Source organism: Nipponia nippon, unplaced genomic scaffold (assembly GCF_047370975.1).
Source record: "Nipponia nippon isolate SJK-2023a ecotype South Korea unplaced genomic scaffold, ASM4737097v1 scaffold_32, whole genome shotgun sequence".
NCBI classification, from domain to species: domain Eukaryota; kingdom Metazoa; phylum Chordata; class Aves; order Pelecaniformes; family Threskiornithidae; genus Nipponia; species Nipponia nippon.
The window spans coordinates 6050798-6075673 of NW_028262350.1; the positions used below are offsets into that span (position 1 = coordinate 6050798).

Sequence of the window (24876 nt, forward strand, 5' to 3'; positions counted from 1 at the left end):
GGCTGTATAGACCCTTCAAAAATTGCTTGCAATTTGCGTGTGGTTTATCTAACTTCCAAGGAATGTTCTGGGTTTGGAGCATATAAATCAACGTTAGTTAACCATATCATCCAAGGGTGTAAATACTACTCTGATGTTACAATCTTTGGTTTATCCAAGAAAAGAAATCTTAGATCAACTCCAGCTGGTCATTAAACCTTGCCATAGCTCCCTGCTGCCCTGGAAAGGGGCAATTTACTTTTCCCTACCCACGCTTTTCCCGTACGCATATCTACCACCTCTGCTGTGGTAGCTTTGGGCTTGTATGGCTCTGTAAAGAGCTCATACACTTGGAAGCAAAATACTACTACTAATAAAAAAAAAATAACGTATAGGGTTAGCACTCAGCTAGATCAGCTCCTGGTTGGCTTGACGTGATGTAGCTACAGGAACGCCGGGGCAGCAGGAGGAAGGCAGTGGGCAAGGTAAGGTCACTTTTGAACCGCAATGGCACCTTCATCAATTTAAGCTGATTGCTTTTAAGGCTACAGTTTCGCAGTCATTTACTGGAGATTCTTCAGCATTATGAACATTGGCAATGCTGTTATCTTTCACCCAGTGCTTGACTCTTAATAATCTTTTGACTGCCAAATGGAAATAAATCCTTATCTGGAGGAGGACTGAGGAGTGTCTTGAAACAAAAGGGAGACTCCTTTTTAGTGCTGTCCCTGAGGTCTCCCTGTCGTAGGAATGATACTTCTAAGGGAGGAACTTGACACTTGCAGGGCACTGATGGACGTAAGATAGCAGTCACTTTCTTTCTGGACGCCCCTACAAAAGCCGTGTGTTCTAGGGAATCCTCCTCCTTTTTGAGCCCTGTCCAGATCTCTGTGACGTCCAGTGTCGTGGTTTAACCCCAGCCAGCAACGAAGCACCACCCAGCCGCTCGTTCGCTCCCTCCTCCCCGGTGGGATGGGGGAGGGAGTCGGAAAAGGTGAGAAAACTCGTGGGTTGAGATAGGAAGTTTAATAACTGAAATAAAGTAAAATAGTAGTAGTAATAATAACATCCAAAGCAAGTGATGCACAATGCAATTGCTCACCACCTGCCAACCAATGCCCAGCCAGTCCCTGAGCAGCGGTCCCCTCCTCCTGGCCAGTTCCCCCCCCCCCAGTTTCTATACTGGGCATGACGCCATAGGGTATGGAATAGCCCTGTGGCCAGCCTGGGTCAGCCCCCCGGCTGTGCCCCTCCCAGCTTCACATGCACCGGGCAGAGCAGGGGAAGCTGAAAAGTCCTTGACTGGTGTGAGCACTACTTAGCAACAACTAACACATCAGTGTGGTATCACCATTATTCTCATCCTAAATCCAAAACCCAGCACTGTACCAGCTACTGGGAAGAAAATTAACTCTGTCCCCGCTGAAACCAGGACACCAGCTCACAGTAAAGCTATGCAACTTCACGATGAACTGCAGACTGGTTTTGGTTACTCTTTGTTGCAGTTCAAAGCATTCTCTTGCTCAAGCTAAAGCTTCTCCTTTTATTCGCTAAATACTATATTTTTCTAAACTGTTCCTGCAGATAAGCCCTTTCTTCACATCCATGTTAAATGCTGTTTTTGCTGCTAAGACTTTAAATTCAGCTCATTCAATGGTTTGTGCCATTGTCTAACATTAAGAGTGCGGAATACTCATCGTAACGCTGTTCTCTTCCCCCCCCCCCGGCTTCAAGAGATATTGAGCCATTTGGACTAAAGTTTTTGATACTTGATGCCTGGAGCTGTAAATTTCAACAAAACTGAAAAGTGTTTTGTCAGACCTGAAAAGAAAATGCTGGTACTGAACTCTTGTTTTTCTTTTTAAAGGACACTCTAGTGTCTCCATGCATTGCAACACAATCTTGACTTTCAGCAGGGAAGTGATTTTTATGACTTATGTGGCACATCAGTCGTTGTAGAAGCTGCTGAAAAAGCAGATTCCATATGTACATGTCATTGTTACTGTTTAATAACAGGGATAGAAATATTTGGTGTTACAGATCACATTCCTTTTGCGAGATCGAAATAGAACCCAAATTCCCCATCCTCTTCTGTTACCATCAATAACTAGGTTAAATCGGACTTTTCCAAGGTGATTTCTATTTCCTAGTAACTGTCTTAACTTGTGCTCTGACCTCTTGGGATCAATTGGTTTCAGTGCTCTGTATTTTTTAAGTACAGCTCACTATATAAAACACAAAACACAAGATGAATGTTGAAATTAGCAGATACTCAGATATTATTTTCTTTCTTGGATTCTGCCTGTGAAGTGGAGACTTGTCTTTTAAGGTATCTTAAAAATTAATACATTAAAGTTCTTGAAGTACTCAGATACTATAAGAGAAGAATAATAATGGAAAGGATCTCATGCAGTCTGTTCTTAAAATAGGATAATTTTAATGAAAAATCAGTGTCAGACATGTCCAAGATGTAACTGAGGTGGCAGAACTGCCAGAACCTCTGAAGGCAGCCTGTTCCACTGCGCAGAACATCTTTACCGTCAAAATTTTTCAAGTGTTAATTCTCAGTCTTGCAGCAGTTCATCATAGATTGCTTATTTCTTTTATGTTTTTGGACGAGGCGTTTACATACTTGCCTGTTTGTGTTTCTCTTCGGCGTTCTGAAGGCTAGATCTCAGCCTCTTAAACCATTTCTCAGAGTCATAACCTCCAGATCACCAGTCGTCGTTGTTTCTCTTCCCTTGGTCATTCCTCACTGCTTAGAAGTGTGATGGCCAAAGCAGGGCACGGTAACTGAGGTGCTAATTTATTCCAGGTCAGTTGGCAGGTTTTGTCTGTGCCTTGGTGCATGTGCCTGTTTATAAGCCTCAATATGATGATTTTTTTTTTTTTGTTTTGCAACATGCAGTTAAGTATTCCTGCCCCAATGTGGAAACTTGTGCATCAAATTGCATTGGTTTTAAATGAATTTAATCCTGCCTGTCAGTGTATTTGTAGATCTTGGCATTGTACTGTGCAGATTTAATAGGTGCATTCTGTTCCATCTTCCAGACTATTAATAAAAGGACCGCATACCAGTAAATCGGGGATGGATCCTTTCTCGTTATGCTTTAAAATTTGTGTTTTGGTTTTTTTTTCCCATCCACTTCTTGTCTACCTTTAACTTCATTCAGCTTGTGTTTTCCCTACATGTTGATGAAGATGTATAAGGCCTGTTTGTATCTTTATGAAAGTCTAAATCTCCCTCTATTGCTTTATTTGTTTTCTCAAACCCTCCGTGTGTGACCTCCTACCCTTTCCTAGAGGGAAGTTGTTTCAGACTGATTGAATAAATTCCTTTTGGCTATTTCTTGTATCCTTGTTTTCTTCTACCTACTTCAAAAAGACATTGTGCCAGAATTTTCCAGGAATTAAGTTAGTGATCCGTCGATACCACACAATCAGAATATGGTTGAGGCTGAAAGGGATCTCTCAAGGATTAGTCCAGCCCCATGGCTCCCTTCCTTTTCCCTTTATAACAGTATGGATGACATTCACTTTGTTCTCCCCAGTGTCTCACCCACCCTGTCCAAGCTCTCAGTGACTTTGAGATGATTTCACCCTCTCTGAGTGCTCTTGGGTGAGGTTCACGTCCAGGTAATCTGCAAATACCTAATACTCTCGTGGGCTGTCTCTTCTTTTCCTGCTCCTATTTCCTCTCTTGCCCATTTGTCACTGATATTAATATTAGCTGCCACATAACACATGAAGTCTTCATTCATGTAAAAAAGTGTTTAGCAGGTTGAACTTAGCATTTTCTGTTGTTAGCTTTTCATCTTTATGGAGAAGCGGACCAATGCTATCCTGGGTCTTCTCCTCCTCCTAATGGGATTGTAAAATGAAGTTCACTCCTTGCTCTGAAGCGCATGGTTCCCTGTGGCCAGTGAGGCTTAATCTGGTCACTTAACTCTTCCTCCACGTATCTAAAAAGACCCCGGTGTGGACTTTCTTTGGAGAGGACTGCTGGGAGGTCTCTGACATCTGTCTTTTCCCTCACCTTCTTAAAACCATAGAGGTTGACTTCAGACCACCCAAGCATCCCCCATATTATAGAGACTTGAAGGAAGTGAAGAAGCTAATAACGTGAGGAGAGGTCGCATGTGGCTGGATGAATGGTTGAGGGAACAACAGTAGGAATAGCTGGTCCACACTCGTGGCGGTGGAGAGTCGCAGAGCTCTCTGCTGTTCAGCGTGTTCATGAATGACTTGGGAAAGGAAGCTGTTGAAATGAATCTAAACTGAAGACTGAACTGCAGTTGGGGTCTGGTGGATGCAGCCATGAGTGCTGTGGAAGCTGGCCCATGTCAGAGTGAGGCCACTCTCAATTCTCTTTGAAAGATGATTGCAATCAGGAGAAGTTCCTGGGGACTGGAAGAAAGCAAGCGTCACTCCCATCTCCAAGAAGGGCAAGCAGGAGAAGCCAGGTACTACAGGCCTGTCCACCTCACCCTCAGTCTCTGGGAAGGTGATGGAGCAACTAATCATGGAGACCATTTCCAGACACACGAAGGATGAGAAGTTGATCAGGAGTGGTCAGCGCTGATTTATGAAACAGAAATTGTGTTTAACCAAGCTGATAGCGTTCCACAATGAGATGACTAGCTCATGGGATGAGGGGAGAGCTGTGGATGTTTATCTCCAATGTAATAAGGCTCTCAACACTGTCTCCCATAACAGCCTTGTAGAAAAACTGATGGAAGACGGACTAGGTAAGCGGGCAGCACGGCGGACTGCTCAGCTGCTGAGCCTGAAGAGTTGTGATCAGCAGCTCAAAGCCTATATGAAGGCTGGTCTCCAGGGGTGTTTAACCTCCTCGTTAATGACCTGGATGACAGGACGCAGCGCACCCTTAGCAAGTCTGCAGATGACACAAAACTGGGAGGAGTGTCTGATGCACTGGGCAACCTGCTTTGGGTGAACCTGCTTTGCACAGCAGGGTTGGACAAGATGATCTCCAGAGGTCCCTTCCAACCTCAACTGTTCTGTGGTTCTGCAGAAGGGCTTTCCAAGACTGAGTGACTCAGCAATAAAACAACAAATGAAACCTCATGTGGATCAGTGAAAAATGATGTGAATGATAATCACAGCTTGTAAAATGCTGGCTGTGCTGATTTTTCACTTGAGCAAACTTTTGGGGCTATAGTAGATCTACGAAAACAATTGCTCAAAGGCGCAATAGGGGTCAGTCAATTCCTACTTGGATTTGGTAATTATTAAGAAGAATTAAATAAAAACCCACAAAATAAACCATAATTATGCCAGGGTGTAAATCTGTAATTTGTTCACTTACTGAATTGCTGGATGCAGTCTTGGTCTTGGTCTTTGTATCAGAAAGGATGCAGTAAAACTGGAAAAACTTCGGAGGAGGGCATCAGGATGGTGGGATCAGAAAAGCTTCTGTACACAGAGTGAATTGACTTGAAGATCTTCAGCCTTGGAGAGAGACCAGTGGGAGGGATATGAGAAAGGGCTTCAAAAGTCTGCATGGCCAGGAAAGAAAAATGTTCTCTCTTTCACCACAGGAACGTGGAAATGCGAAGGTCAGAGATGGTGGGCTTGGGAGGAAGGGAAGGGGCTTTACACCCAACGTGCTGCAAGGAATTTCTGCATTTCTGTGTTGATGGCCATGGTCATCACCAGATACTGAGAGGACTTTTGCTCTTGCTTCATTTGGCCGCAGTTGTGGTGTTAGCAGGCCTCATCACCGCTGCTTGGCAACCACAGGTTTTCTCTAGCTGGAAAACCAGGCCTCGAGACGTCCCAGTGTCCCCGTGACGTTGGTACGTGTTTACTCTGTAATGCTCCGCAGGTAAGTGTTCCACGAGGCATTTACAAATGACATCATGTTGACTTCCTAAGTAGACAGAAATGATCCAGCTTTATTCCAAAAAAGTAGAAAATGCTGATGCGATTTCTGGCCATTAACATCCAGGAGGAATATGATTGTAACCGTCAGCTGCTGTGGTCAGCAGTCCACCCAACAGCTCTGCACTTAATGTAATGTCTTACATTAGCTACGTTTTTGTAGCTCCTCTGTTAAGAGGCAGAGGCATTTTACTCATTTTTTTCGGCAGTGACGACTTCTTTTAAAGATTGGTTTGTTTTGTATATATTCTTACCAAAATCCCTTTTCCTGAGAGTCGTGATTTTGTTTGTGTAGCCAAGGGCACTCCGTTGGAAGCTTCTCTAAAGCTGATTTATTTTCATTTTTATCACATTCCATCAGAAATTGATAAATGTCCTGCCATTGCCATAAATCTAGCTATTGCCTCTGCGTGCGTTAAACTTCTCACAGCCAAACAAGATATGATGAGAAAGCTGTTTTCAAAGATCTAGGAAGAACTTACTGACTTGGTTGTCTTCTCTTCACAGTGGCAAATGACTTGATAGATTAAGAAAACTGGCTATTGAGAGTCCACTTAAAATAAAAGCCTTCTGTTTCAGCTGTAGCCCTTTGCCTGTCTCAGCTTTGAATTAAAAGCAGAAACAAGTTACTTCAGTCTGGCTACTTGTCGGCAGCACGTAAATCCTACAGGAAGATTAACTGGAGGCGGTGATGTAGGCTGGAATAACGCTGAGCTTACAGGACGAGAGGAGGGGGAAATTCCACCCGACTACATTTTGGGGGAAATTCTGTCTGTGTGGCAGGTGAAGTCTGGGAACCCTGCTCTTTCTCTAACCTGCTTGAAGATTAATGTGCGAAGATAAGCATCTCTCCCTGGTGTATTCAGATCGGTACTTTGCTATCGATGCAGAGTCCCGATATGTGCATCGGAATGATACAATCGCACCAGAATGCTTTGATTTTAATTAAAAGGGGAATTACACTCCCAAGTAGAAAATCCCTGTTATCCTAAAACATCTCTTCTGATCTTTCAAAGAAAGTGAACAGTGAGAGTTGAACAAATAAACTTTATCTTGTCTTTGGGTGAGCGATGTTCTGGTTCAAAATAGTGTTTGACTGCTCTTGGTAACCCTAGTAACTCTCCCATTCTTACCAGTTTTTATGATTTTTTTTTTCTCCCAATGTTTCGTGTAGAATGTTTCCCAGATCGCTACGTTTTAGTTCTTGTTAACGTGCCTATTCAGCCTCTAACTGTATGTCATTAAATTGCACAATTAAGTATCATGTTACAGGAATGGCCTTTGATTTGGAGTCCTAATGGTAAGCTTAACGAGGCAGGGATGTCTGCACTGCTAATAATTTGTGTTTATAAGATTCTCATAATAGTATTGACATCTGGGCTGCGTTGGTGAAATCAGCAAAGGGGAGATAAACTTAATCAAAATTCCTGTGTGGCGCATAGGATCCCGCTGTGATTTGAGACCTAACGTTTGTAGTTTGTCATCACCTGTCTATTTTAATAAAGTCCTGCTTGTGTTTAAAACTTTAATTTTAGCCAGGTGAACATAGCTATACAGGGAAATCTCTACTGGCGTAGCTCGTGGCAATTTTATTTGAAGAGGAACTAATTGCTTTGCTTTCAGGAATGTTCTTCCACCTGACTAAGACCCAGCTCTCAATGTTGCCCATTCAGTAGCAACCAAGTCTTGGAGCAGATGGCCAGTAACGTCCTTGATGGTCAGGTGTGGGCGAACACACGTGCGTTGTTACCTGCTAAAGACAGCGTGAACTACCCGCCAGTGGCTGAGCTTGCCTGGGGAAGGTCTGGGAGTTGTCAGGGTGTCTCTGGGAACCTCCTGTGGCCCAGAGCTGGTATTTTTGCTCGAGGGGTGAGTAGCTAACGGCATAGGACAGCTGAGGACTGAAGCAGTGACCAGTCGTCTTTCCTTCTTTTCCTGCAATAGCTTCTGTCCTTTTTTTTTTTATTTATTAGATAGGAGATGATGCTTTCTCACGATAAGCAAGTTTCAATAGGAAGAGGGTGAAAATCCTAGGAGGTTTTCTAAGCAAATTTGCCCACAGGCTGCCTTGTTTCCCCAGGGTCATCCAGCTGTAACCATGCCGCTTTGCCTTTTGCTTTCCGTATGCTCCCACTACGGGAGAGGAGACTCCAGGTGCAGGGTGTTACAGCCTCAGCCCTTGGCTAAGGCTATGGTAGCTCATGCAGGGGAGGGGGATATTTGGGCTTTTCAAGAAGTTCAGGTTTTTTGGGCTGTAGAAGAGAAGCTTCTAGTGGATATAAGTAGGTTGTACCTCCTTCGAGGAGAGAGGTTGTCAACTGCAGGAAAAATAGGGAAAAAAAAAAAAAATAGGACCAGACTGTTCTTCGTGTTTCTTTTTTGAAAGTGTACTGAAGAAAAATGATACTCTACAGTACAATCTTCCTGCCTCTTTCAGGATGCTCCCAGGCCTGTTTGTGTGCATGTGCCCTGACTTGCCGGTAGCCTTTTGATAGCCTCTCTTGCTTGAGCACAGCGGAGCTGTCTGAGCATCACTTCGCCTGGGATTTCCCTTCAAAGCATCACTCATCATTGAAATTCTGCTTTGTGCTGTTTGGCTACATAGGTGATCATGTTCCTCCACGAAACACGTTAACAATACCTTTCGTGACATTGATTTGACAGGAATAGCTTTTAATTTATCTATGCCTCATTTGTTCCTGCGTGAAATTTGTCTTCACTGACAGTATACGTTGTTGATGTTTTTGACTTGTAGATGCCTGAGAGTTGACTAATGAATTCTTCTTAGCTAGATCTCTTGATTTTTGTAGTAAATTTTTTTATCTGCAGAGAAGCCCAGAAAAATCTTTCAGCTTTATTACCGTGCTTATTCAATGCAGCACTACTGCTCTCCAGGGTTTTGGTAGGGATCGGACACTCCTCATAGCAATGTTCTCCTGAAACTTCAGTTCAGTGTATGAACAACCTGGAAGAGGGAGAGAGCAGTGCGTGTGGATAATAGGCATTATTTTGTATTGAGCAGTTATTCAGGTTGAAATGAATTGTTTATCGCTATAAAATTCGGGAGTAAATGAAGTCACAGTTGAGTATCAGTAAGTTAATAAAGGAGAAAAGTACTTGTTCTTTAAAGGCCGAACATTGCCGTGAGGTCTGTGCAGCTGTGAGGACTCTGTTGCGTGGGGTGGACTTACCACGTAGCTGAGACAAGCCAGAAGCTAGGAGGGAGTCATTCCACGTGCGTGATAAATAACTCGATGTGCCGAAGCTCGTTAAGCTTTGGATGATGGTAGGAACTGAACTCGAGTCCTCTCAGTCTGAGCTCTGTGCCATCAGTTTGCTACTTTTTTGGTTTTTGCTTTTAATGTGTATCTTAACCACTGTGGGACTCTTTTTGGATGGTTTGCATCCTTAAAGTCAAATTGCAAGAATGTGGTATGAAATGAATGCGTTATGAATGTCAAGTACAGCATGGAACAATTTCCACTAATTAATGTGTTGCTTTTTACCTCAAACAATTAATACTTCAAGATTTCTAAGGTTTTAGATAAATTTTCTTGAAACAAAACATAGGGGTTTTTTATCTTCAAATATAGACATATCTTCTGTTCCTCACTTCTTGTCTGGAGCACACACGCAGGGATTTCGTGCAGCAGTCGGATGGAGCAAGAGGAGAAAGTGCTACTGAATTCCCTACCTCTGTGATTAAACGCTCGTGTTCAAAGTTGAGACTTTTATCGAGGCAGATGCTAAATGTGCTGTTTTCCCATAGGCTACAGGGGTTACGGTGCCTTCCTGAAGGTCTCCTTCCTTGGGATGCCCTCATCGGTCTGGCAGTGAGGATGACGGCGACATGAGTTGTTACTCTAGAGGAAGGGCAGTGGGTGCAGGAGTCTGTCAACTTGTTGTTGGTGCTGTGTGGCCAAGATCGTCTAAAACGTGATAAGGCCATCTCGAGTCTATGTAGGCTGAGTGTTTTGCTATCTGCACGTCTTTCTTTTCCGTGGGCAAAGTGAAGAGATAAAGTAAGGAACTAAGACTTTTTATTGTGCTTGAACTTGTGTAGGAAGAAATAAATTACCGAAGTACCTCCTCTGTCCTAAATGTTGAAAATAGATTTGTTTACTTGTAGTTTTGTGTTTACTCTTTGGTCTTCAATATCAACTGGAAAATAGAAAAAGGAGGTCTGCTGGAAATACAAGGATCTAGACAAAATAAGTTATATATTTCTCTCTTCTATTTCCTTACGACTTTGTGACCAGAAAATATCCAAACTCGCTCTGCCCCTCCATCTGTCTTGTACATGTCTTTTACATTGGGCAGTATATAGCTCCTGTGTCTTTTCTCTAGGTAACTTCTATTTTCCTTCACTGTTTTTGTAGTTAGATGCCTCTGCTATGAAACCCTGGCTTTCCCTGAGTCTGGTGCTCAGTGTTTAAAACTTGGTGCTGATACACGATTTCTGCTCTCCTGTTTCAGGGTTTTCCAACACCAGCCCCTTCGGATTGCTCCCCGGAAAAAGGTTTTGTCTTGATGCAGTTATTTTTTCTGCCTGGCTAGATCTTGTCTAAGTGCTGATAGTCCCATTAAATACAGAAATCGAACTTCATCGTAGACATGTGCTGGTACCATGACCTCTCTTAGCATAGTATAAGGCAGAGCATGAAATATTCAGGCACAAGGATATTCAGACAGGTGATAAAATATGTCCGGGGCTCACAAGCTGTGTATCCAAAATTCCACGAATCCTTCAGGGAAACCTTTCCTGGTCACACTTGGGAACCTCTGTCAGGAGTTGTGTGCACACTTAGGAAACTTGTCCCCGTTGCTGAGGGGGGCATGTCCAGCATGAGCGTGCGTCCGTTGTGCCCTCCGTTTGCCTAGGGGAGAGAATTTAAATGCCAGTGCTTGTGCACAGTGATCAAAGTCCTGTTATTCGAATAAATTAGAATTTTTCAGGTCTTTCTAGTTACTGATCAAGCTTTTTGGGCTGATGGTTCTAGCGGTTCTTCGAAGCCTTTTTCGGTTTTCTGAATATTTGTCCTATAAACTTGGAATCAGAACTAGATGTATGACATGGGACTCATTACAGCCCAATACAGGGATAAAAAGTTAGGCATTATTACATGATATTCCTCACTTTCAAGAGTCAAATTAATGTGTTTGATCGATGTCTATACTGGGAGCTCACCGTCAGTTGAGTAAGGCTGAGGGTCTGGTGCTTCATTTTCCTTACGTACCTGAAAATTAAGCTCAGCTGAAGCTTTTCTGTGAAGGAAGGCTACCTTTGTAGGCACTGTGTGTCCCTCTAGGAGAAGAGAGAAATGAACCAGCTGCAGTACGTGCTTGTCCGAAATTGCTTGTGCATCTTCGCTTGGTGTTCAGGGCGTGTGGCGATGTAAAAAAAAAAAAAAATAAAAGTATCTGCAGCCCCTCGTTACCTGGGGATGATCAGCATCCCTGGGGCCTACTCTTGGGCTTTGTTGAACTGACAAGTATGTTATTCACATGTTTACCAAGTGATCTCTGTTGCTTTGTGCTACTAACCAGAAGTTATAATTCAGGCTTTCAGTCCTGAGCTGTTAACTTAGCACGCCTAATGCATGGGGGAGCGTTTGTGCTGTTCTGTGGGTTATTCCTCCTGGCCGTTGCCAGATCATTGGAACGACTCTGATGCAGCCTGGCAATTCTGTGTTTGAATTTCACTGATAAAGGCACCGAGCAGAGCTAAGGCTAATGCACATCTCTGCCAGATCCCTGTAAAAGCAATTCCCTCTTTACTATGTTGCCGTTTCCATCGTAAGGCTGCTTTCTAATCTTCTTCTCTCTTGTTCTAGGCTGCAAGCATGTGAAAGGCATTCTCTTGTATGGACCTCCAGGCTGTGGTAAAACGCTTATGGCGAGACAGATTGGCAAGATGCTGAATGCCAGAGAACCAAAGGTGGTCAATGGTCCAGAAATCCTCAATAAATATGTGGGCGAATCTGAGGCCAACATCCGCAAGCTGTTTGCTGATGCAGAAGAAGAACAAAGAAGGGTAATGCAAACATAGATAAATAGCATGGTCAGTATGAATGTGCCTAAAGAATGACCGGAAAGGAGGTTTATAATCAGAAAATTGCTGCTTGCATTAAAAGACTGAGTCACTGCTTAGCTTGTGATTATAGTTATTCCTTGCAAGTCACTGAATATTAGTGTTCTACAGATTCACACAATGTCAGTTGAAAAAGGAATCTTGGAACCTGAAAAGGTAGCTGGTCTTCTAGCTAGCTATGCTGAAGATGGACAGTCTGTTTAAATTCCACGCAGAGTTATTTTAAAGTAATACAGTAGGGCCCATCCTGCTCTGCTTTGTACTACGTGGTATGTCACCCGCTCAGAGAGTGCTGAAAAGTAGGACTGCAAAAATTTTGCTCTCTTTTTTTCTTTTCTCTTTATTCGTGGGGGAGACATAATTAATCTGTTTGGATTTTTGCTACTAAATACAGGCGGCACATAACATAGGATGAATTTCAAATGAGCTTTCATGGTTTCGTGTTTTTGGGTTACAGGCATATTAGCATACGTATATTATAATCCTTGAAGTGTTATAATCGATAGATCATTAATTTTTCTCAGCAGAAAACTAATGGATGAGAATGGTGTCTCGAAACTAGAGACCATAGATCTTTGAATCTGGAAGTTGAGATAAAGATTCTGTTTTTTCCAAACTTGTTTTCTTATCCATTGCTTTAGCCGGCTCTCAAAAGCCCAATCTTTAGTCTGAAGGTGTAAATACTTATTTCATGTGTGCTATGGTAACTTTTCTCTGCTGTGGATCGCTTAATCTTGATAAGATTTTCTGGTAAAGAAAATACAATTTCAGGCGAGTCACAATTAAATATGGGGAAGTTTTTCAGAAGACATTAGCAAAGGACATAGTTTCCCTTTAATTTTATTTACGCTTAACAAGACTGCAGCTTTTGCTAGCGGCTTGAAATCGTTTGATTTTCTTCTGCAAAAGATTTATTAATCAATAAGTCAGCTTTGCATGGTAACCCATACCGATGTAAACAATCTCCTTCTCTCTGGTTGTTGCAATATAACTGAGAGCTGTGAGCTTCTTTTCCTTTGCAATAACACACCTGTTAAAATAGACTTTATATTGGCTGGAGGGGATGGTCCTGTTGACAAGTTGCGAGATTAAAAAGGTCTCGAAAAGGTTGGTATTGTAATGACTTGTGTCTGGGGCAGATTGCCAGGGACAGCACATTTACCCAGTGTTAACATGGTCTCCCCTGTCCACAACAGATGTTTTAGAGGTGGAATTTGAAGGGGAAAAGCCTCGTAACACAGTCACAAAAAGTATCCTGTTCTCTTACCAGCTGCCACTGGTTCACCTCCGAGTGAACCTGGAAATAAGCGGTTCTGTTCTGATTGGCACTGAGCGAATGGGCTCCTTAAAAATATTAAGAACAAAGCTACTCTGGCAAGCTGTATATTTCCTAACTTTAGTACCACCCGGGGTATCTCCCACATTAGGTGCATCCCTCCACAGAAGTGCTTTGTTCTCCGTCTCCCTTTCGGAGGGCTTTCCCCCGTACCGAGTACCGTGACCCTTTGAGCTGTCTGTTCCAGCTTGGGGCTTGTGCTCGTCTTGTTCAGTCTAGTCCTCTTCCTTGAAACGCTGCTTCTCTTACCAGTGTCAGCTGTGAAGTCCTGTGTTTGGGCAAAGCCCCCCAACCACCCCGTTTTGGAGGATGGCAAGATGTTATTCTGGAAAGGGGGTCTGATACAGACATAATGCGATCCTAAAAACACTTGGAGGTATCAGTGTTCTGTATCTCCGTGGCTGAGCTTGTTGAGAAGTTACTGTTTTGTTTGGATTGCTTTCGGTGATGACATGTGGCATTCCTGACATGTTTTTCTCTCCAATAGCTTGGAGCAAACAGCGGTGTGCATATCATCATTTTTGATGAGATTGATGCAATCTGCAAGCAGAGAGGAAGCATGGCGGGTAGCACTGGAGTCCACGATACTGTTGTAAACCAGTTGCTGTCTAAAATTGATGGAGTAGAGCAGCTCAATAACATCCTCGTGATTGGTATGATGGTGCTTACTTTCTCTGTTATGGGGTCTGCTTGAAGACTGCTGACATTTTGCTCGCTGCAGGTCAACTAAGTTATCATTACTGGCATGGGATCTGCTTGGACTAATCCAGACTGAATGACTGCTATTTAACAAGCATCAGTAGCAGATTTAAAGGGTGATGGTGCTGTGATCGGCTGATATTGCTGCTTTCAACAATTTTCTCCTTTAGCTTTTGCTAGAAAGTGTTTCATAGTTTAAGAAAGTGTGCAAGGAATAATATGCATTGATGCATCGGCATATGAAGGAGTGGGGCTTCTCTAGCTGTGTTGTCGGGCTGTTGTGATGCCAGGAGCCCTGCAGATACAGTCGCAGATACAGGTTTGATCCCTGTTGCCCTGACTCTACTTCAGGGCATGACTTTTCCAGTATTTCTGGAGATGGGTATCTTTTGTCTGTTTTCTTGAGACTCTTTGAGGTATCTTCTTAGCTCTACAGGCTGTATTCAGGAGTTGGAGACCCACTTAGTAACCTCAGATAATGCTTATTTTGTTTTTAACTTTGAATTTAGGAATGACCAACAGACCTGACCTGATTGATGAGGCTCTGCTGAGACCAGGGAGACTGGAGGTGAAAATGGAGATTGGTAAGCAAGTTAGCATATCGCAATATATAAGCTCACATGTATTTACAATAGTAGAGCAAATATATATCGTAGTGTGACCAGTTAACCAGGATGGCAGAGGTGCTAAAGTTCATGCAGCTCGCTCCATAATGTTACAAGTAAATTTAATCAGCCAATTAAAATGCCATTTTAGACTTCCCTACTGATAACCCATTGACCTGATATCAGTTTCCTTCCAGCAGAGTGGATAGGTACGGGCAGGCAGGACCCTGAATCTCTTCCATGAATGAAAGGAGCCAAGTAATGGCACCAGATCATTCCTAGGTGGAAACTGCAGGACTGTTGAACTTGTAGAGCAGGCAAGTACAGTGTGTGAGCAATTCTTGACCTGGAGGAAGTGCAGAGGTGCAGAGCACTTTATTTGCATGAAGCGATAATGGTGACTTTCACTGCAGGAGCAGCAACTGTTAAATAGCATTGGCTATTGGTTTCTGACAGCAGCAGGTCTGGATTACTTGCATCAACAGAACTAAAAGTGGGCTGAAGAGCTCTGTTAACCATTTATTCTAGTGTATGTTTTGTAATTGTACACATCTGCCTGACACCAATGCGGATTAAATAATGGAATATCTGATAATGTAGGATTTATTAAGAAATTAAGGCCAGATCCTCTTAGGTTCATGAAAACAAGTCTCTGACTTTGCATTTGAGATCAGAATTTGGATTAGTAAAGATCATGGTGGAGTCTAAAGGGTGACTAGACTGTGGTGCTCAGTTCTGAGGTTAGCAATTCACAGAAGGTTTGAATAGAGAATAGCTGGGACTGATTAAAAGCTTCATGATCCTGTCCTGCAGTGGGAAACCGAAATTGGTTGAGATCTGTGTTTAATTTAAAGATTGGAAATGCAGTTTCAGATGTGTAGTTTGGAAGAGCTCATAAAACATTTTCCCCTAACCTTCCACAGACATAGAAATGTCACAAAATATTTTCTGTGCTCTGAGTTAGGCCCCTACTATTGTAAAGGTAAAAATTCTCAAACTGTAATGAGTCACAAAAAAGGAACAGGCAAGGCCATGAGTGTTAATAGGGTCTGTTTGCTTTCACTTGCAGAAAATCAGATGAAAGTGCCCATATAACCCTAAAAATCATATAATGCCATACTAGAGTGGCAGGCAAAATTGTAATTGTCTGAACTGTGGGAAAACTCTTGAAATTTGATCTGTCAATGTAATCTTCAGAGCTTGCTAGGGATTTTTTCTCTTATCCTTAAAGGGTAACGTCACTCTTCGAAAGAGCCAGAAGCAGGAAAGAGTATTTGTGATAGCTGGAAAGGAAAGATTTTAGGCAAAAGAAGGGATGAGGAAGGGAAGCTGGTGACTCCTGAGGCAGCTGCAGAGGTAACCCGGGCAGTGGGCCGATGCTGGTGCTGTCCTTGAGCACTGCAGGGAACAGTTTATATCGGGCATTACTGTGCGTGTAGCTCGTGCACGAATGAGGACTAGAGATTCACCTAGAGCACGAGCTGTGGAGCACGGACAGCATGGATGGTATCAAATACGCTGGAGACTTAAGAGACCAATACATTTGTTAGGTGCAGGAAAAAACATTGGAGGAGACTGGCGCCTATTTCTAGCACAATACACAAAACCCAAAAATTGTGAAAAGAAGCGTATAGCAGTACATAGAGAATTATTAGAAGTCAGGCTGATGAATAGCAATGAGAGAGAATTAGCATTGGCAAAAGCTGTAGCCAGATACGGTCTTTACACACTAACACAGCTCCAAGGAATTGAAGGAAAGACTCAATAAAGAAAGTGTGGGTTAGGGACAAAGAAGCGTAGCCACAATGACAGTCGCCTTTGAACAATCTCATACTTGAAAACAAATACCTAACAGTGACTGTCATTAGTAAGCCCAGGTGAGGTTGATTGTATTGCAGGTGTAGTACTTGCACCTTTAGTTGACAAAAGTTAATTAAATTGAATAAATTCCAGGGACTGAGCAAGACATCCCTAGACTAAATTATCAGATGATAAGGACTGAAGACTGCTGGGGACTATCCACATTTTAAAATGTCTTTTCACATACCCTCAGCACAAACACTAATCAGTGCAAATTATAAGATCCTCGTAATAAAGGCTGTGAAGGTAGATTGGAAAGTGAGCTAAAGAACAGCGTGGTTTTAGCAAGATGATGATGTGCCAGACTGACTTGTTATGCTTTCTTTTACAAAAAGGCTTTTCTGTACCTTCCATTACATGCCTTTTAGAAGGGACTTGCCAAGGTGCCAACTGGGAAATGGTCACCTCAATCGGAGGAAATGAACGTTGTATGAGAATGGCATGGGCCAGGTGAAGAGTAAAGTCAAGACCCTGAATTTTAGGAGAGGGAACTCTCAGTTGATTAAGTAATTAGTGGATGGGAACCCCTGGGAAACTAACTGCCCTTAGGGATGAAGGAGCAGGACAGAGCTGGCAGCTCTTTAAGGACATTTTTCTTAGCACACGAGCTCTTGATTCCTGTATGTAAGAAACTGGGCGAGGAAGGCAGGAGACCAGCGTGGCTCAGTAAGGGCCTCCTGGTCAAACTGAAGTGTAAGAAAAAAATGCACAGGCAGTGGAACCAGGGACATGTACCCTGGGAAGAACATAGGGACCCTGCCTGGATGTGTAGGGATGGGATCAGGAAAGCTAGGGCACAGTTGGAGCTAAATTTGCCAAGGGATGCGAAGAATAAGAAGGGCTTCTAAAGGTGCATTGGTCAGAAAAGGAAGATTAAAGAAAATGTGCGCACTGTGGAGCGGGTCCAGAGGAGGCCACGAAAATGGTCCGAGGGCTGGGAAACACCTCTGCTGCGAAGACAGGCTGAGAGAGTTGGGGTTGCTCAGCCTGGAGAAGAGGAGGCTCCGGGGAGACCTCATTGCAGCCTTGCAGTACTTAAAGGGGGCTTACAAGTACGGGAGAGATTTTACTACCAGGGCCTGTAGTGACAGGACAAGGGGCACCGGTTTTAACCTGAAGGAGGGTAGGCTTATATTGGATATAAGGGAGAAAAGTACCATGAGGGCGATGAGACACTGGACCAGGTTGCCCAGAGAAGCTGAGGCTGCTTCATCGTTAGAAGTGTTCAAAGTCAGGTTGGACGGGGCTTTGAGCAACCTGATCTAGTGACTGATGTCCCTGTCCATGGCACGGGGGGGTGGACTAGGTCTTTAGAGTTCCCTTCCAATCCAAACTATTCAATGGTTTTACAATTCTATGAGAATTACAAGGTGGGAACTGGCTTTGGGGATGCCAAGGGACTGACCGGATTGTCTTTGTGTAAGGTGAATTCCTGGTATGGAAGCCTGAGAGCAACCAACTTGGAGGAACCCTGAGGAAAGAAACTAAACATTACACTTTTTATCTCTAGTTTGGCGGTGATGCTAATCAATTTGCCAAGGGCAGTTCGTGTAACTGAATGTTCTCAAACAAAAAGCATTATCAAATATTCTACTTGTAAGAATGAGTTGCTCCTGGTGAGAAAGAGCCTTGGAGGTAGGACCACTGAGGAGAGGGAAAGGCTTTGCTGCAGTTGCGGTGCCGAGGCACTGAATGACCTGTGTTCTGTTTAAAATCTCAGGCTTGCCGGATGAGAAGGGTCGATTTCAGATTCTTCATATCCACACGGTACGGATGCGGGAACACCAGCTGCTGGCTGAAGATGTGGACATTGCAGAACTGGCAGTTGAGACTAAAAACTTCAGCGGTGCTGAGTTAGAAGGGTTAGTTCGAGCTGCTCAGTCTACTGCTATGAACAGACACATTAAGGTCAGTCCTGTCGTCTCTCGCTGGGGGGAAAAAAAGGGAGAGTAATTATGCGTGGAGTCTTTTCTTGCATGTTTGCTTCCAAATGGGTAATGGCATCTCAGCATGCCTTAGAGATGAAATTGATACGGACACCACCTTTTCACTGTGCTTTTATATGGTTCTGAATTGCCTCTTTCATCTCCTGACCTTCCCGTGGCTCTTGCATAGCGCAGTGGGAATGGCAGGTGATTGTTTGTCAATATATTTTTATAAAACTGAAAGGAAAGTCTTGAGCTCAATTTAATGGATTGGACCCAGGAGACAAGAGGTGGAAGTGAGAACAGCCGGTCGCGTGGGAGGGATCTCTGCTGGAGCCTGTGCAGCTCGATGTATTCATAAACGATCTGTATAGAGGGGGGAAAAGCGAGGTTACAAGCTCATAGCTGTTTTGTGGTCATAAAGATGAAGGCCACCTATGGAAAACTGCAGAAGGCATTTGATATCATGCGAGCGCACAATATGTAGTCAGTGAATTGAAGAGAAGAGAGAAAATTCAAAAAGAGAATTTTTGGGGAGAGAAAATTCAAAAAGGTATAGGCAGTGATAGGGACTGACCTGACCATTACGTGGGGTCCAGTTCTTGGAGTTACAATGATCTCGAAATATCGGCTCAGTCCTTATCAGTGAAAAAAGCAAATGCAACAGTAGAATTTACTAGGAGAAGTATACAGAGCAAAAGTGAGGCTGTGATTATGTCACGGTTAAAATCCCTGGTGTATTTGAATCTGTGCAGTCCTGGGACACCCACCTTGGAAAGGTTCTGGTAGAAGTAGGATACAGAAAGGTAAGTATAGGAGGTATAGGAGGATTTTCATTGGAAGAATGGTTAGAGTAGGATTTCTCAGCCTGAAAAAACTATGGTGAAGGGTTATGAAAAGTATGTGAAATCATGAGTGGATTGGAATCGGTGAATGGGGAATGATTGTTTACTCTGTCCCAATACAAGAGCTGAGAGAGCAGCAAACGATACCGGCCGAGCCATGCCCAAAGCAAAGCAAAGGAGCTGTGCGTTGGGTGAAGGAGGATTTAAGCTGTGGAAGGAATCTTGTGCTCCAAGATGTTGCTGATGCTAAAATCTTGGTCGAATTCAGAAGGGGCTCGTATAATGTCTTCCATTTCAAATAAGGAACTCGCGTGATGACCGTCTCAGTGTGCGTAGGGACTTGTAATGTTCTCAGCTCCCTCCGTTCTAGAGGAACATTGCCTTGCTTTCCCAATGTTTGCTGATTCTGGGAGGTCGGTGTATTTTTTAACTAGAAAGGAGTTAAGGACCATGAAATGTCAGGTTATATTAATCCAGATGCAAAACACAGTATTTGATGGTGTTGAAATACGAGATGATTAGTTCGTGAAGAAGGAGGCTCAAAGACGCAGCCCCTTTGCTCTAGTGGCCAAGAACTGGTGTGAATTACTGCAGAGAAAAGCCATCAATTCCACAGCACTGGCGTGTTTTTGAGTAAAATGCCTGTTCAGCCTCGAATATGAGGAAAGCAAATCATGTGTTTTTTAAAGGGAGAGAAATCATTTGGTTGCTTAGACGTTTGTATCTCTTGGGAGCACTCATTCTAAAGGAAAAATGGCTCTTTCTGCTAATTTTTCTTGTACAGCCATAATAATTGAAAAGTAATTAATTGTTTCCTATAGCAAAAACCCACAAACATTGAGAACTTCTCATTTTCTTGTGTTCTGTCTCAAAAGAAAAAAAATCAGCACCTCTGGAAGTATTTTCATCCCTTCGCGAGCAAAACATTTTCCTTAAATAATTAATTTTGCTTATAGTTGCTGTTTTTTCAATGCTTGAATTTTGGGTGACTTTGGGGACCATTAGTGTTTTGATATATTCTCCGTTGTGCCAAAATGTCCCAGTGGGAGAAGAGAAAATGGCAATGCGTAAATGTAAGAGAGCAGTCCCCTTCTTCAGGTTGGTATGTGATTGACATCTTAATAATACATGCGTGTATCTTCCAAATGGGAAGCAGCCACACTTTGTTTTTCTTTTCAAACACTTTGACGTAGTATTTTTGGATAATCTTATTGTTTATTCTGAAGATGTCTTCAGCCGAATGATGCACTAAGGTATTTTATTCTCTCCTACGAGTACTGCAAAATTTAAAATATACATCATCGGCCTGACCTAGTTTTCAGAAGCACCTATGAGAAGCAAGAGCACAAATTGAAAATCAAGGGGCATTATTCTTCTGAATCATTTAAACTCTTCTGATAATCTCTCGAAGTGTGTGTGTTAAAAATTAAAACGTCTAACTCATTAAAGGCTAGGAAAGAAAGAAAATCCTCTGTTTTTAAGTGTACCAACAACTTCAGGAATATATTGATGGTGTGGCAAGTACACTTCCCTCTGCAAAGTGGAGGAGTGATCAACCTGTAGTAAAGCCCCACTGGTCTGGTAGATTTGCCATCCTGTATTTCTGCTTGGTGGGGGTTTTTGTGAGAAGGGACTCTGTCATTTCAGCCATCCTCTGCTCACAGCCATTCGTTTGGCACAGCGTTATTGGCCAGTCTGGGGGCCTGAGGTTGCTGTTTAGAGGCTGCATTTGCTACTCTACAAGACAAGCATAATGTGATTATTTTTATTACGATTTTTTTTCCTTCCCACGCTCAAGTGCACCACTCCTTGTTCTTGGAGATCATCCTAGTCAGAAGAGAATGTCTGAGACACCTCTTTGAGGGTCAAAGTTATTTGACTTATCCACCACCTTGGTCTTAGGCAAAGGTGATAGAGGCTGCTATGCCTTCCAAGAAACTCCTTGAAATCCCAGATTTTTGCCTCCTGAGCTACCAGATCACGTAAGGCCATTGTACTCTCGGGTGGAAGCAGGTGGTGGTGTAAGACGGGGGTTACTTTCAATGAAAATTATGCTGGTTTTGGAATCTAGAGAAATTTGCTGTGGTATAATTGGCGAATTCAGAAATTATCAAAAGCCTTTCAAGGCTGCACTTTGGCGGAAAAAGAATGAAGATCTTTTGCCTCATCTTGATGCTACTTAAAAATAGATTTCTGCCTTACCACTTAACAATTAGATGAATTGCTTTGCACAGATCAACTTCTGCCCCCTCTTGTGACTAATCCTTTTTCTGATATCTCCGACTCCACTCGGGATCCTCAGCAGACTGCACCCATAGGATTAGTACGTAATAGGCAGTGTTTGTATGCCGTCGAGTGGAAAAGTTGTTTCAAATCCATTTAATTCCTGATTGCTGCCCAAGGCAATCAATATACTTGCAGATCTACAAATAATCCTTGTAAATGGAGCTGCTTCGTATTGCGCCGCTGCAGCCATGCTCAGTAATACATCTGCAGCTGTCTTTAAAGTCTTACAGACATCTAAATAAAGTCTCCAGCTTTAAAGGCTACTCTCAAGTTGTTCTCAAGAATTAAAAACCTCTTTGGGCTGCAGCGTGAGCAGCTTTGGGCCACCTCCTCGTGCTACCTCTAGTTGTGACTGAGAAATGAGTTACAAGAGAAGACTGCAGTAGTGCTGTCTCCGCTGTGTATTTGCTTCCCGTCATTACCTTTTAAATGTCGCTGGATGGTTTGGGATTGGCAGAAGGGAAGAAGGTCACGCTTTTCATTTAGAAAGGAGTGAAATATGAGCTGAGCTAACTGCAGCGTATTTATTCCAAGTAATACCAATAGCGCTACCTTGGGAAGACTCATGGCTTTGGTTGAAATGAAGCAAATAAAGATGAAGCAGAAAGAAATCTAGTATTTACCAGTCCCCTTGAAAGTCTTTAAGGGGATTTTCTTGTATGGAGAGGAGAGTGCATGGTTTGAATAGAAAACTAAAACCTCCTGAAACAGAGGTGTGTGAATAATTCTCATTTTAGGCTTAGTTGCCAAAGGTGGCGTGGTAGATTCAGAGATTCAGAGTTGGGTTAAACCAAACTTTGATTTGTCTTTCTGAAAAAAGTCACACAATGAAGGAAACTTCATCCCCTTCCCGTCCAGCACCCAGAAAGCATAACGAGGAATTTTTTCTACAGCCTCTAAATGGAAAGAGTAGTTCCCTGCTCTAAAGGGAACCTACGTAACTACAGCAACTTTTAGAAATTTAATCTTCAGTGAAGTCAGTGCCACACCAAGTGCTGGTCTGAGCCTCTGACGCTTGGTTTATGTAGTCAAGGTAGCGCAGCAGCAACAAGGATGGTGCAGAGCTTCAGTCCTGTTCTTAGCTGGGGTCGCTTCTCTGAAATGTGCGGTCATGGCCGTGCTCTTCACTTCAGCTTTCCACCTGGTGGAGTGGAACAACTGTTACTTAATGACTTTGTGGGGCTGGCATATGGATGTGGCTCTGTGAAGATGATGATTTCTCCAGTGGTATCCAGCCTATGTCCAACAAAGGTCCTGTTAAGAAGCATTTTTCTTATTGACGCAGACCAACTACAGGCTTGGATCCGTGGATGGAAGTTGATAAGGGGTTGTGTGCGGTACTGCTGTACTTCAGTGTCTTTTATTGCCTTTATTAGGCCAGCAACAAAGTGGAAGTGGATATGGAGAAGGCAGAGAGCTTGCGCGTGACAAGAGGAGACTTCTTTGCATCTTTGGAGAATGATATCAAACCAGTAAGTAGGCACTATGTAACTCCTGTAGTAGTCACCCACTACAGTTAATGACATGAGGTAGCAACTTCCTTCTGGGATCAGACATGCAATGGTGCACCGTGGGCTGACATACTGTGTCCTGTGTTGTAGGAATGAAAGCAGGGAGCTGCTTTCTGCCTGCAGTGCTAAGACGCTGTTTTGTACCTTTTGTTGCATGCAAGGATCGTAAAAAGGAATAGAACAAATGAAGAGAGCAACTTGGAATTTCTTCTCCTTGTCATATGTACGCTCTCCCTTTTAGGCTGCTTCAGTTAACGGATGACAGCTTTAATATGGACTGTAGTAGGAGGTTTAAGCCTCATCTTTGAAAATTGTCTTTAAATGGCATGGATTCAGAACCCATTGGCAACTTGCACTGGTTAGAATTTGTTTTGAGGGTACATGGAAAGATGTTCCTAAATGTGCATGGTCTCCAACAGTGTTCCGTCCTTTGAACTGCAAGGTTGTGTGTCACCAATGGGTCTTCCAGTACTGGCTGTCTCACTTAAGCATCTTCCAGAGACTTGGTCCTGGTCGCTTTGCTGATGTTTAATTGTTTCATGTTTTTCTGATGTGATACAAAATTTCAAAATAAATGTTCCCTCTTAATACAGGCGTTTGGAACCAACCAGGAAGACTATGCAAGCTACATCATGAATGGTATTATTAAGTGGGGTGATCCAGTAACAAGGGTATTGGATGATGGGGAGCTGCTTGTGCAACAAACTAAGAACAGTGACCGCACTCCTTTGGTTAGCGTTCTTCTAGAAGGTAAATTTAAGAAAAAAAAATATATATTAAAAAAACCAAGCGACTTCTGTAAACTATTCCTATCAGTTGCCCAAGTGGTGATCTGTTATATCCTGCAACTGTACGTAAAAGAAACACATGGGAGGAAAAATAGAATTGATCTTTTCCAGTTTACTTGGGTGAAATTGCTTTGGATATTAAAACTGGCTTCTTGGCCTGAGAGAAATCCTGTTCTTGGAACAATGAAGTGAAGGTACCCAGTTAATAACCTAAATGTGGAAGTTTTGCAGTGCAAACGTCTCTAGCTGAGTTAGTTGTCTAAATTCTCTTTGAAGGCACTGGAGAGCTCAGCAGTGTAATTAGCTGAGTTCAAACAGCAGTTCATCCGGCCACATTTAGGCATCTGCTGTTACAGGTGGATTGCCCTCTATCCTAGACTGTTATTGACTATGAAGAGTCTAGGAAACTAGTTCCGATATCTACGTTACAGGTACTGGAGTAGAATTTGTTATTTAGCGCTTCCCTCTTTCTTTTCCTGAAGTCAAAAAATGTGGATTACCACTATTGCTTAGTGGTCTGTAGCTTTGAAATTAACCTTGAATAGATCCCCTGAATAATTCAGTGCGCTTGCGGCCAACATATCACTTGTATGCAATACCTTCTTGCACTCCAAATTGATTTGTATTAGGTGTATGGATTAAGATGTGTCTTTGGTCCCTGTTTGAATTATTCTGGTGTGAATTCAGGCAAATCACAAATTGTCAATATTTATCTGGCATTCATGCTGTTGACTTGTTTGCCACAGTACCTGCAGAAATCATATTTAGAAGGGGCATAAACATAGTTCAAGAAGTTTCTCCAGTATACAAACATGTGCTAATTTTGGTGCAGTGGCCAGTCCTACAAAATCTGTAACGTCCCCTTTTGTGATGGTTTCATGGCAAATCAGTCTGCATGTGCTCAAATAGTTGCATTAATTCCCTTCGTCTGGAGGACTGGATTACACTAGGAGTTAGTGTGTTCCTTCTGCAAGTAGAAGAAAAGGTCATTTCAAAATGCGGATACCTCTGAATGAGATTATAAACGTGTTTCAAATATCATCCGTG

The 24876-nt window shown here is 42.9% G+C and overlaps 1 protein-coding gene across 2 annotated transcripts in view; it reads left to right on the top strand.

Moving 5' to 3' along the window:
* Positions 1-24876, top strand: part of NSF (N-ethylmaleimide sensitive factor, vesicle fusing ATPase) — an 82843-nt gene that overhangs the window by 36265 nt on the left and 21702 nt on the right. For both annotated transcript variants that reach the window (XM_087770104.1, XM_087770103.1), the window contains exons 9-14: positions 11718-11917; positions 13798-13963; positions 14519-14593; positions 18195-18382; positions 22907-23002; positions 23635-23791. In XM_087770104.1, the coding sequence (XP_087626230.1) occupies positions 11718-11917; positions 13798-13963; positions 14519-14593; positions 18195-18382; positions 22907-23002; positions 23635-23791 (882 nt within the window). The remainder of the gene's footprint in view (positions 1-11717; positions 11918-13797; positions 13964-14518; positions 14594-18194; positions 18383-22906; positions 23003-23634; positions 23792-24876) is intronic.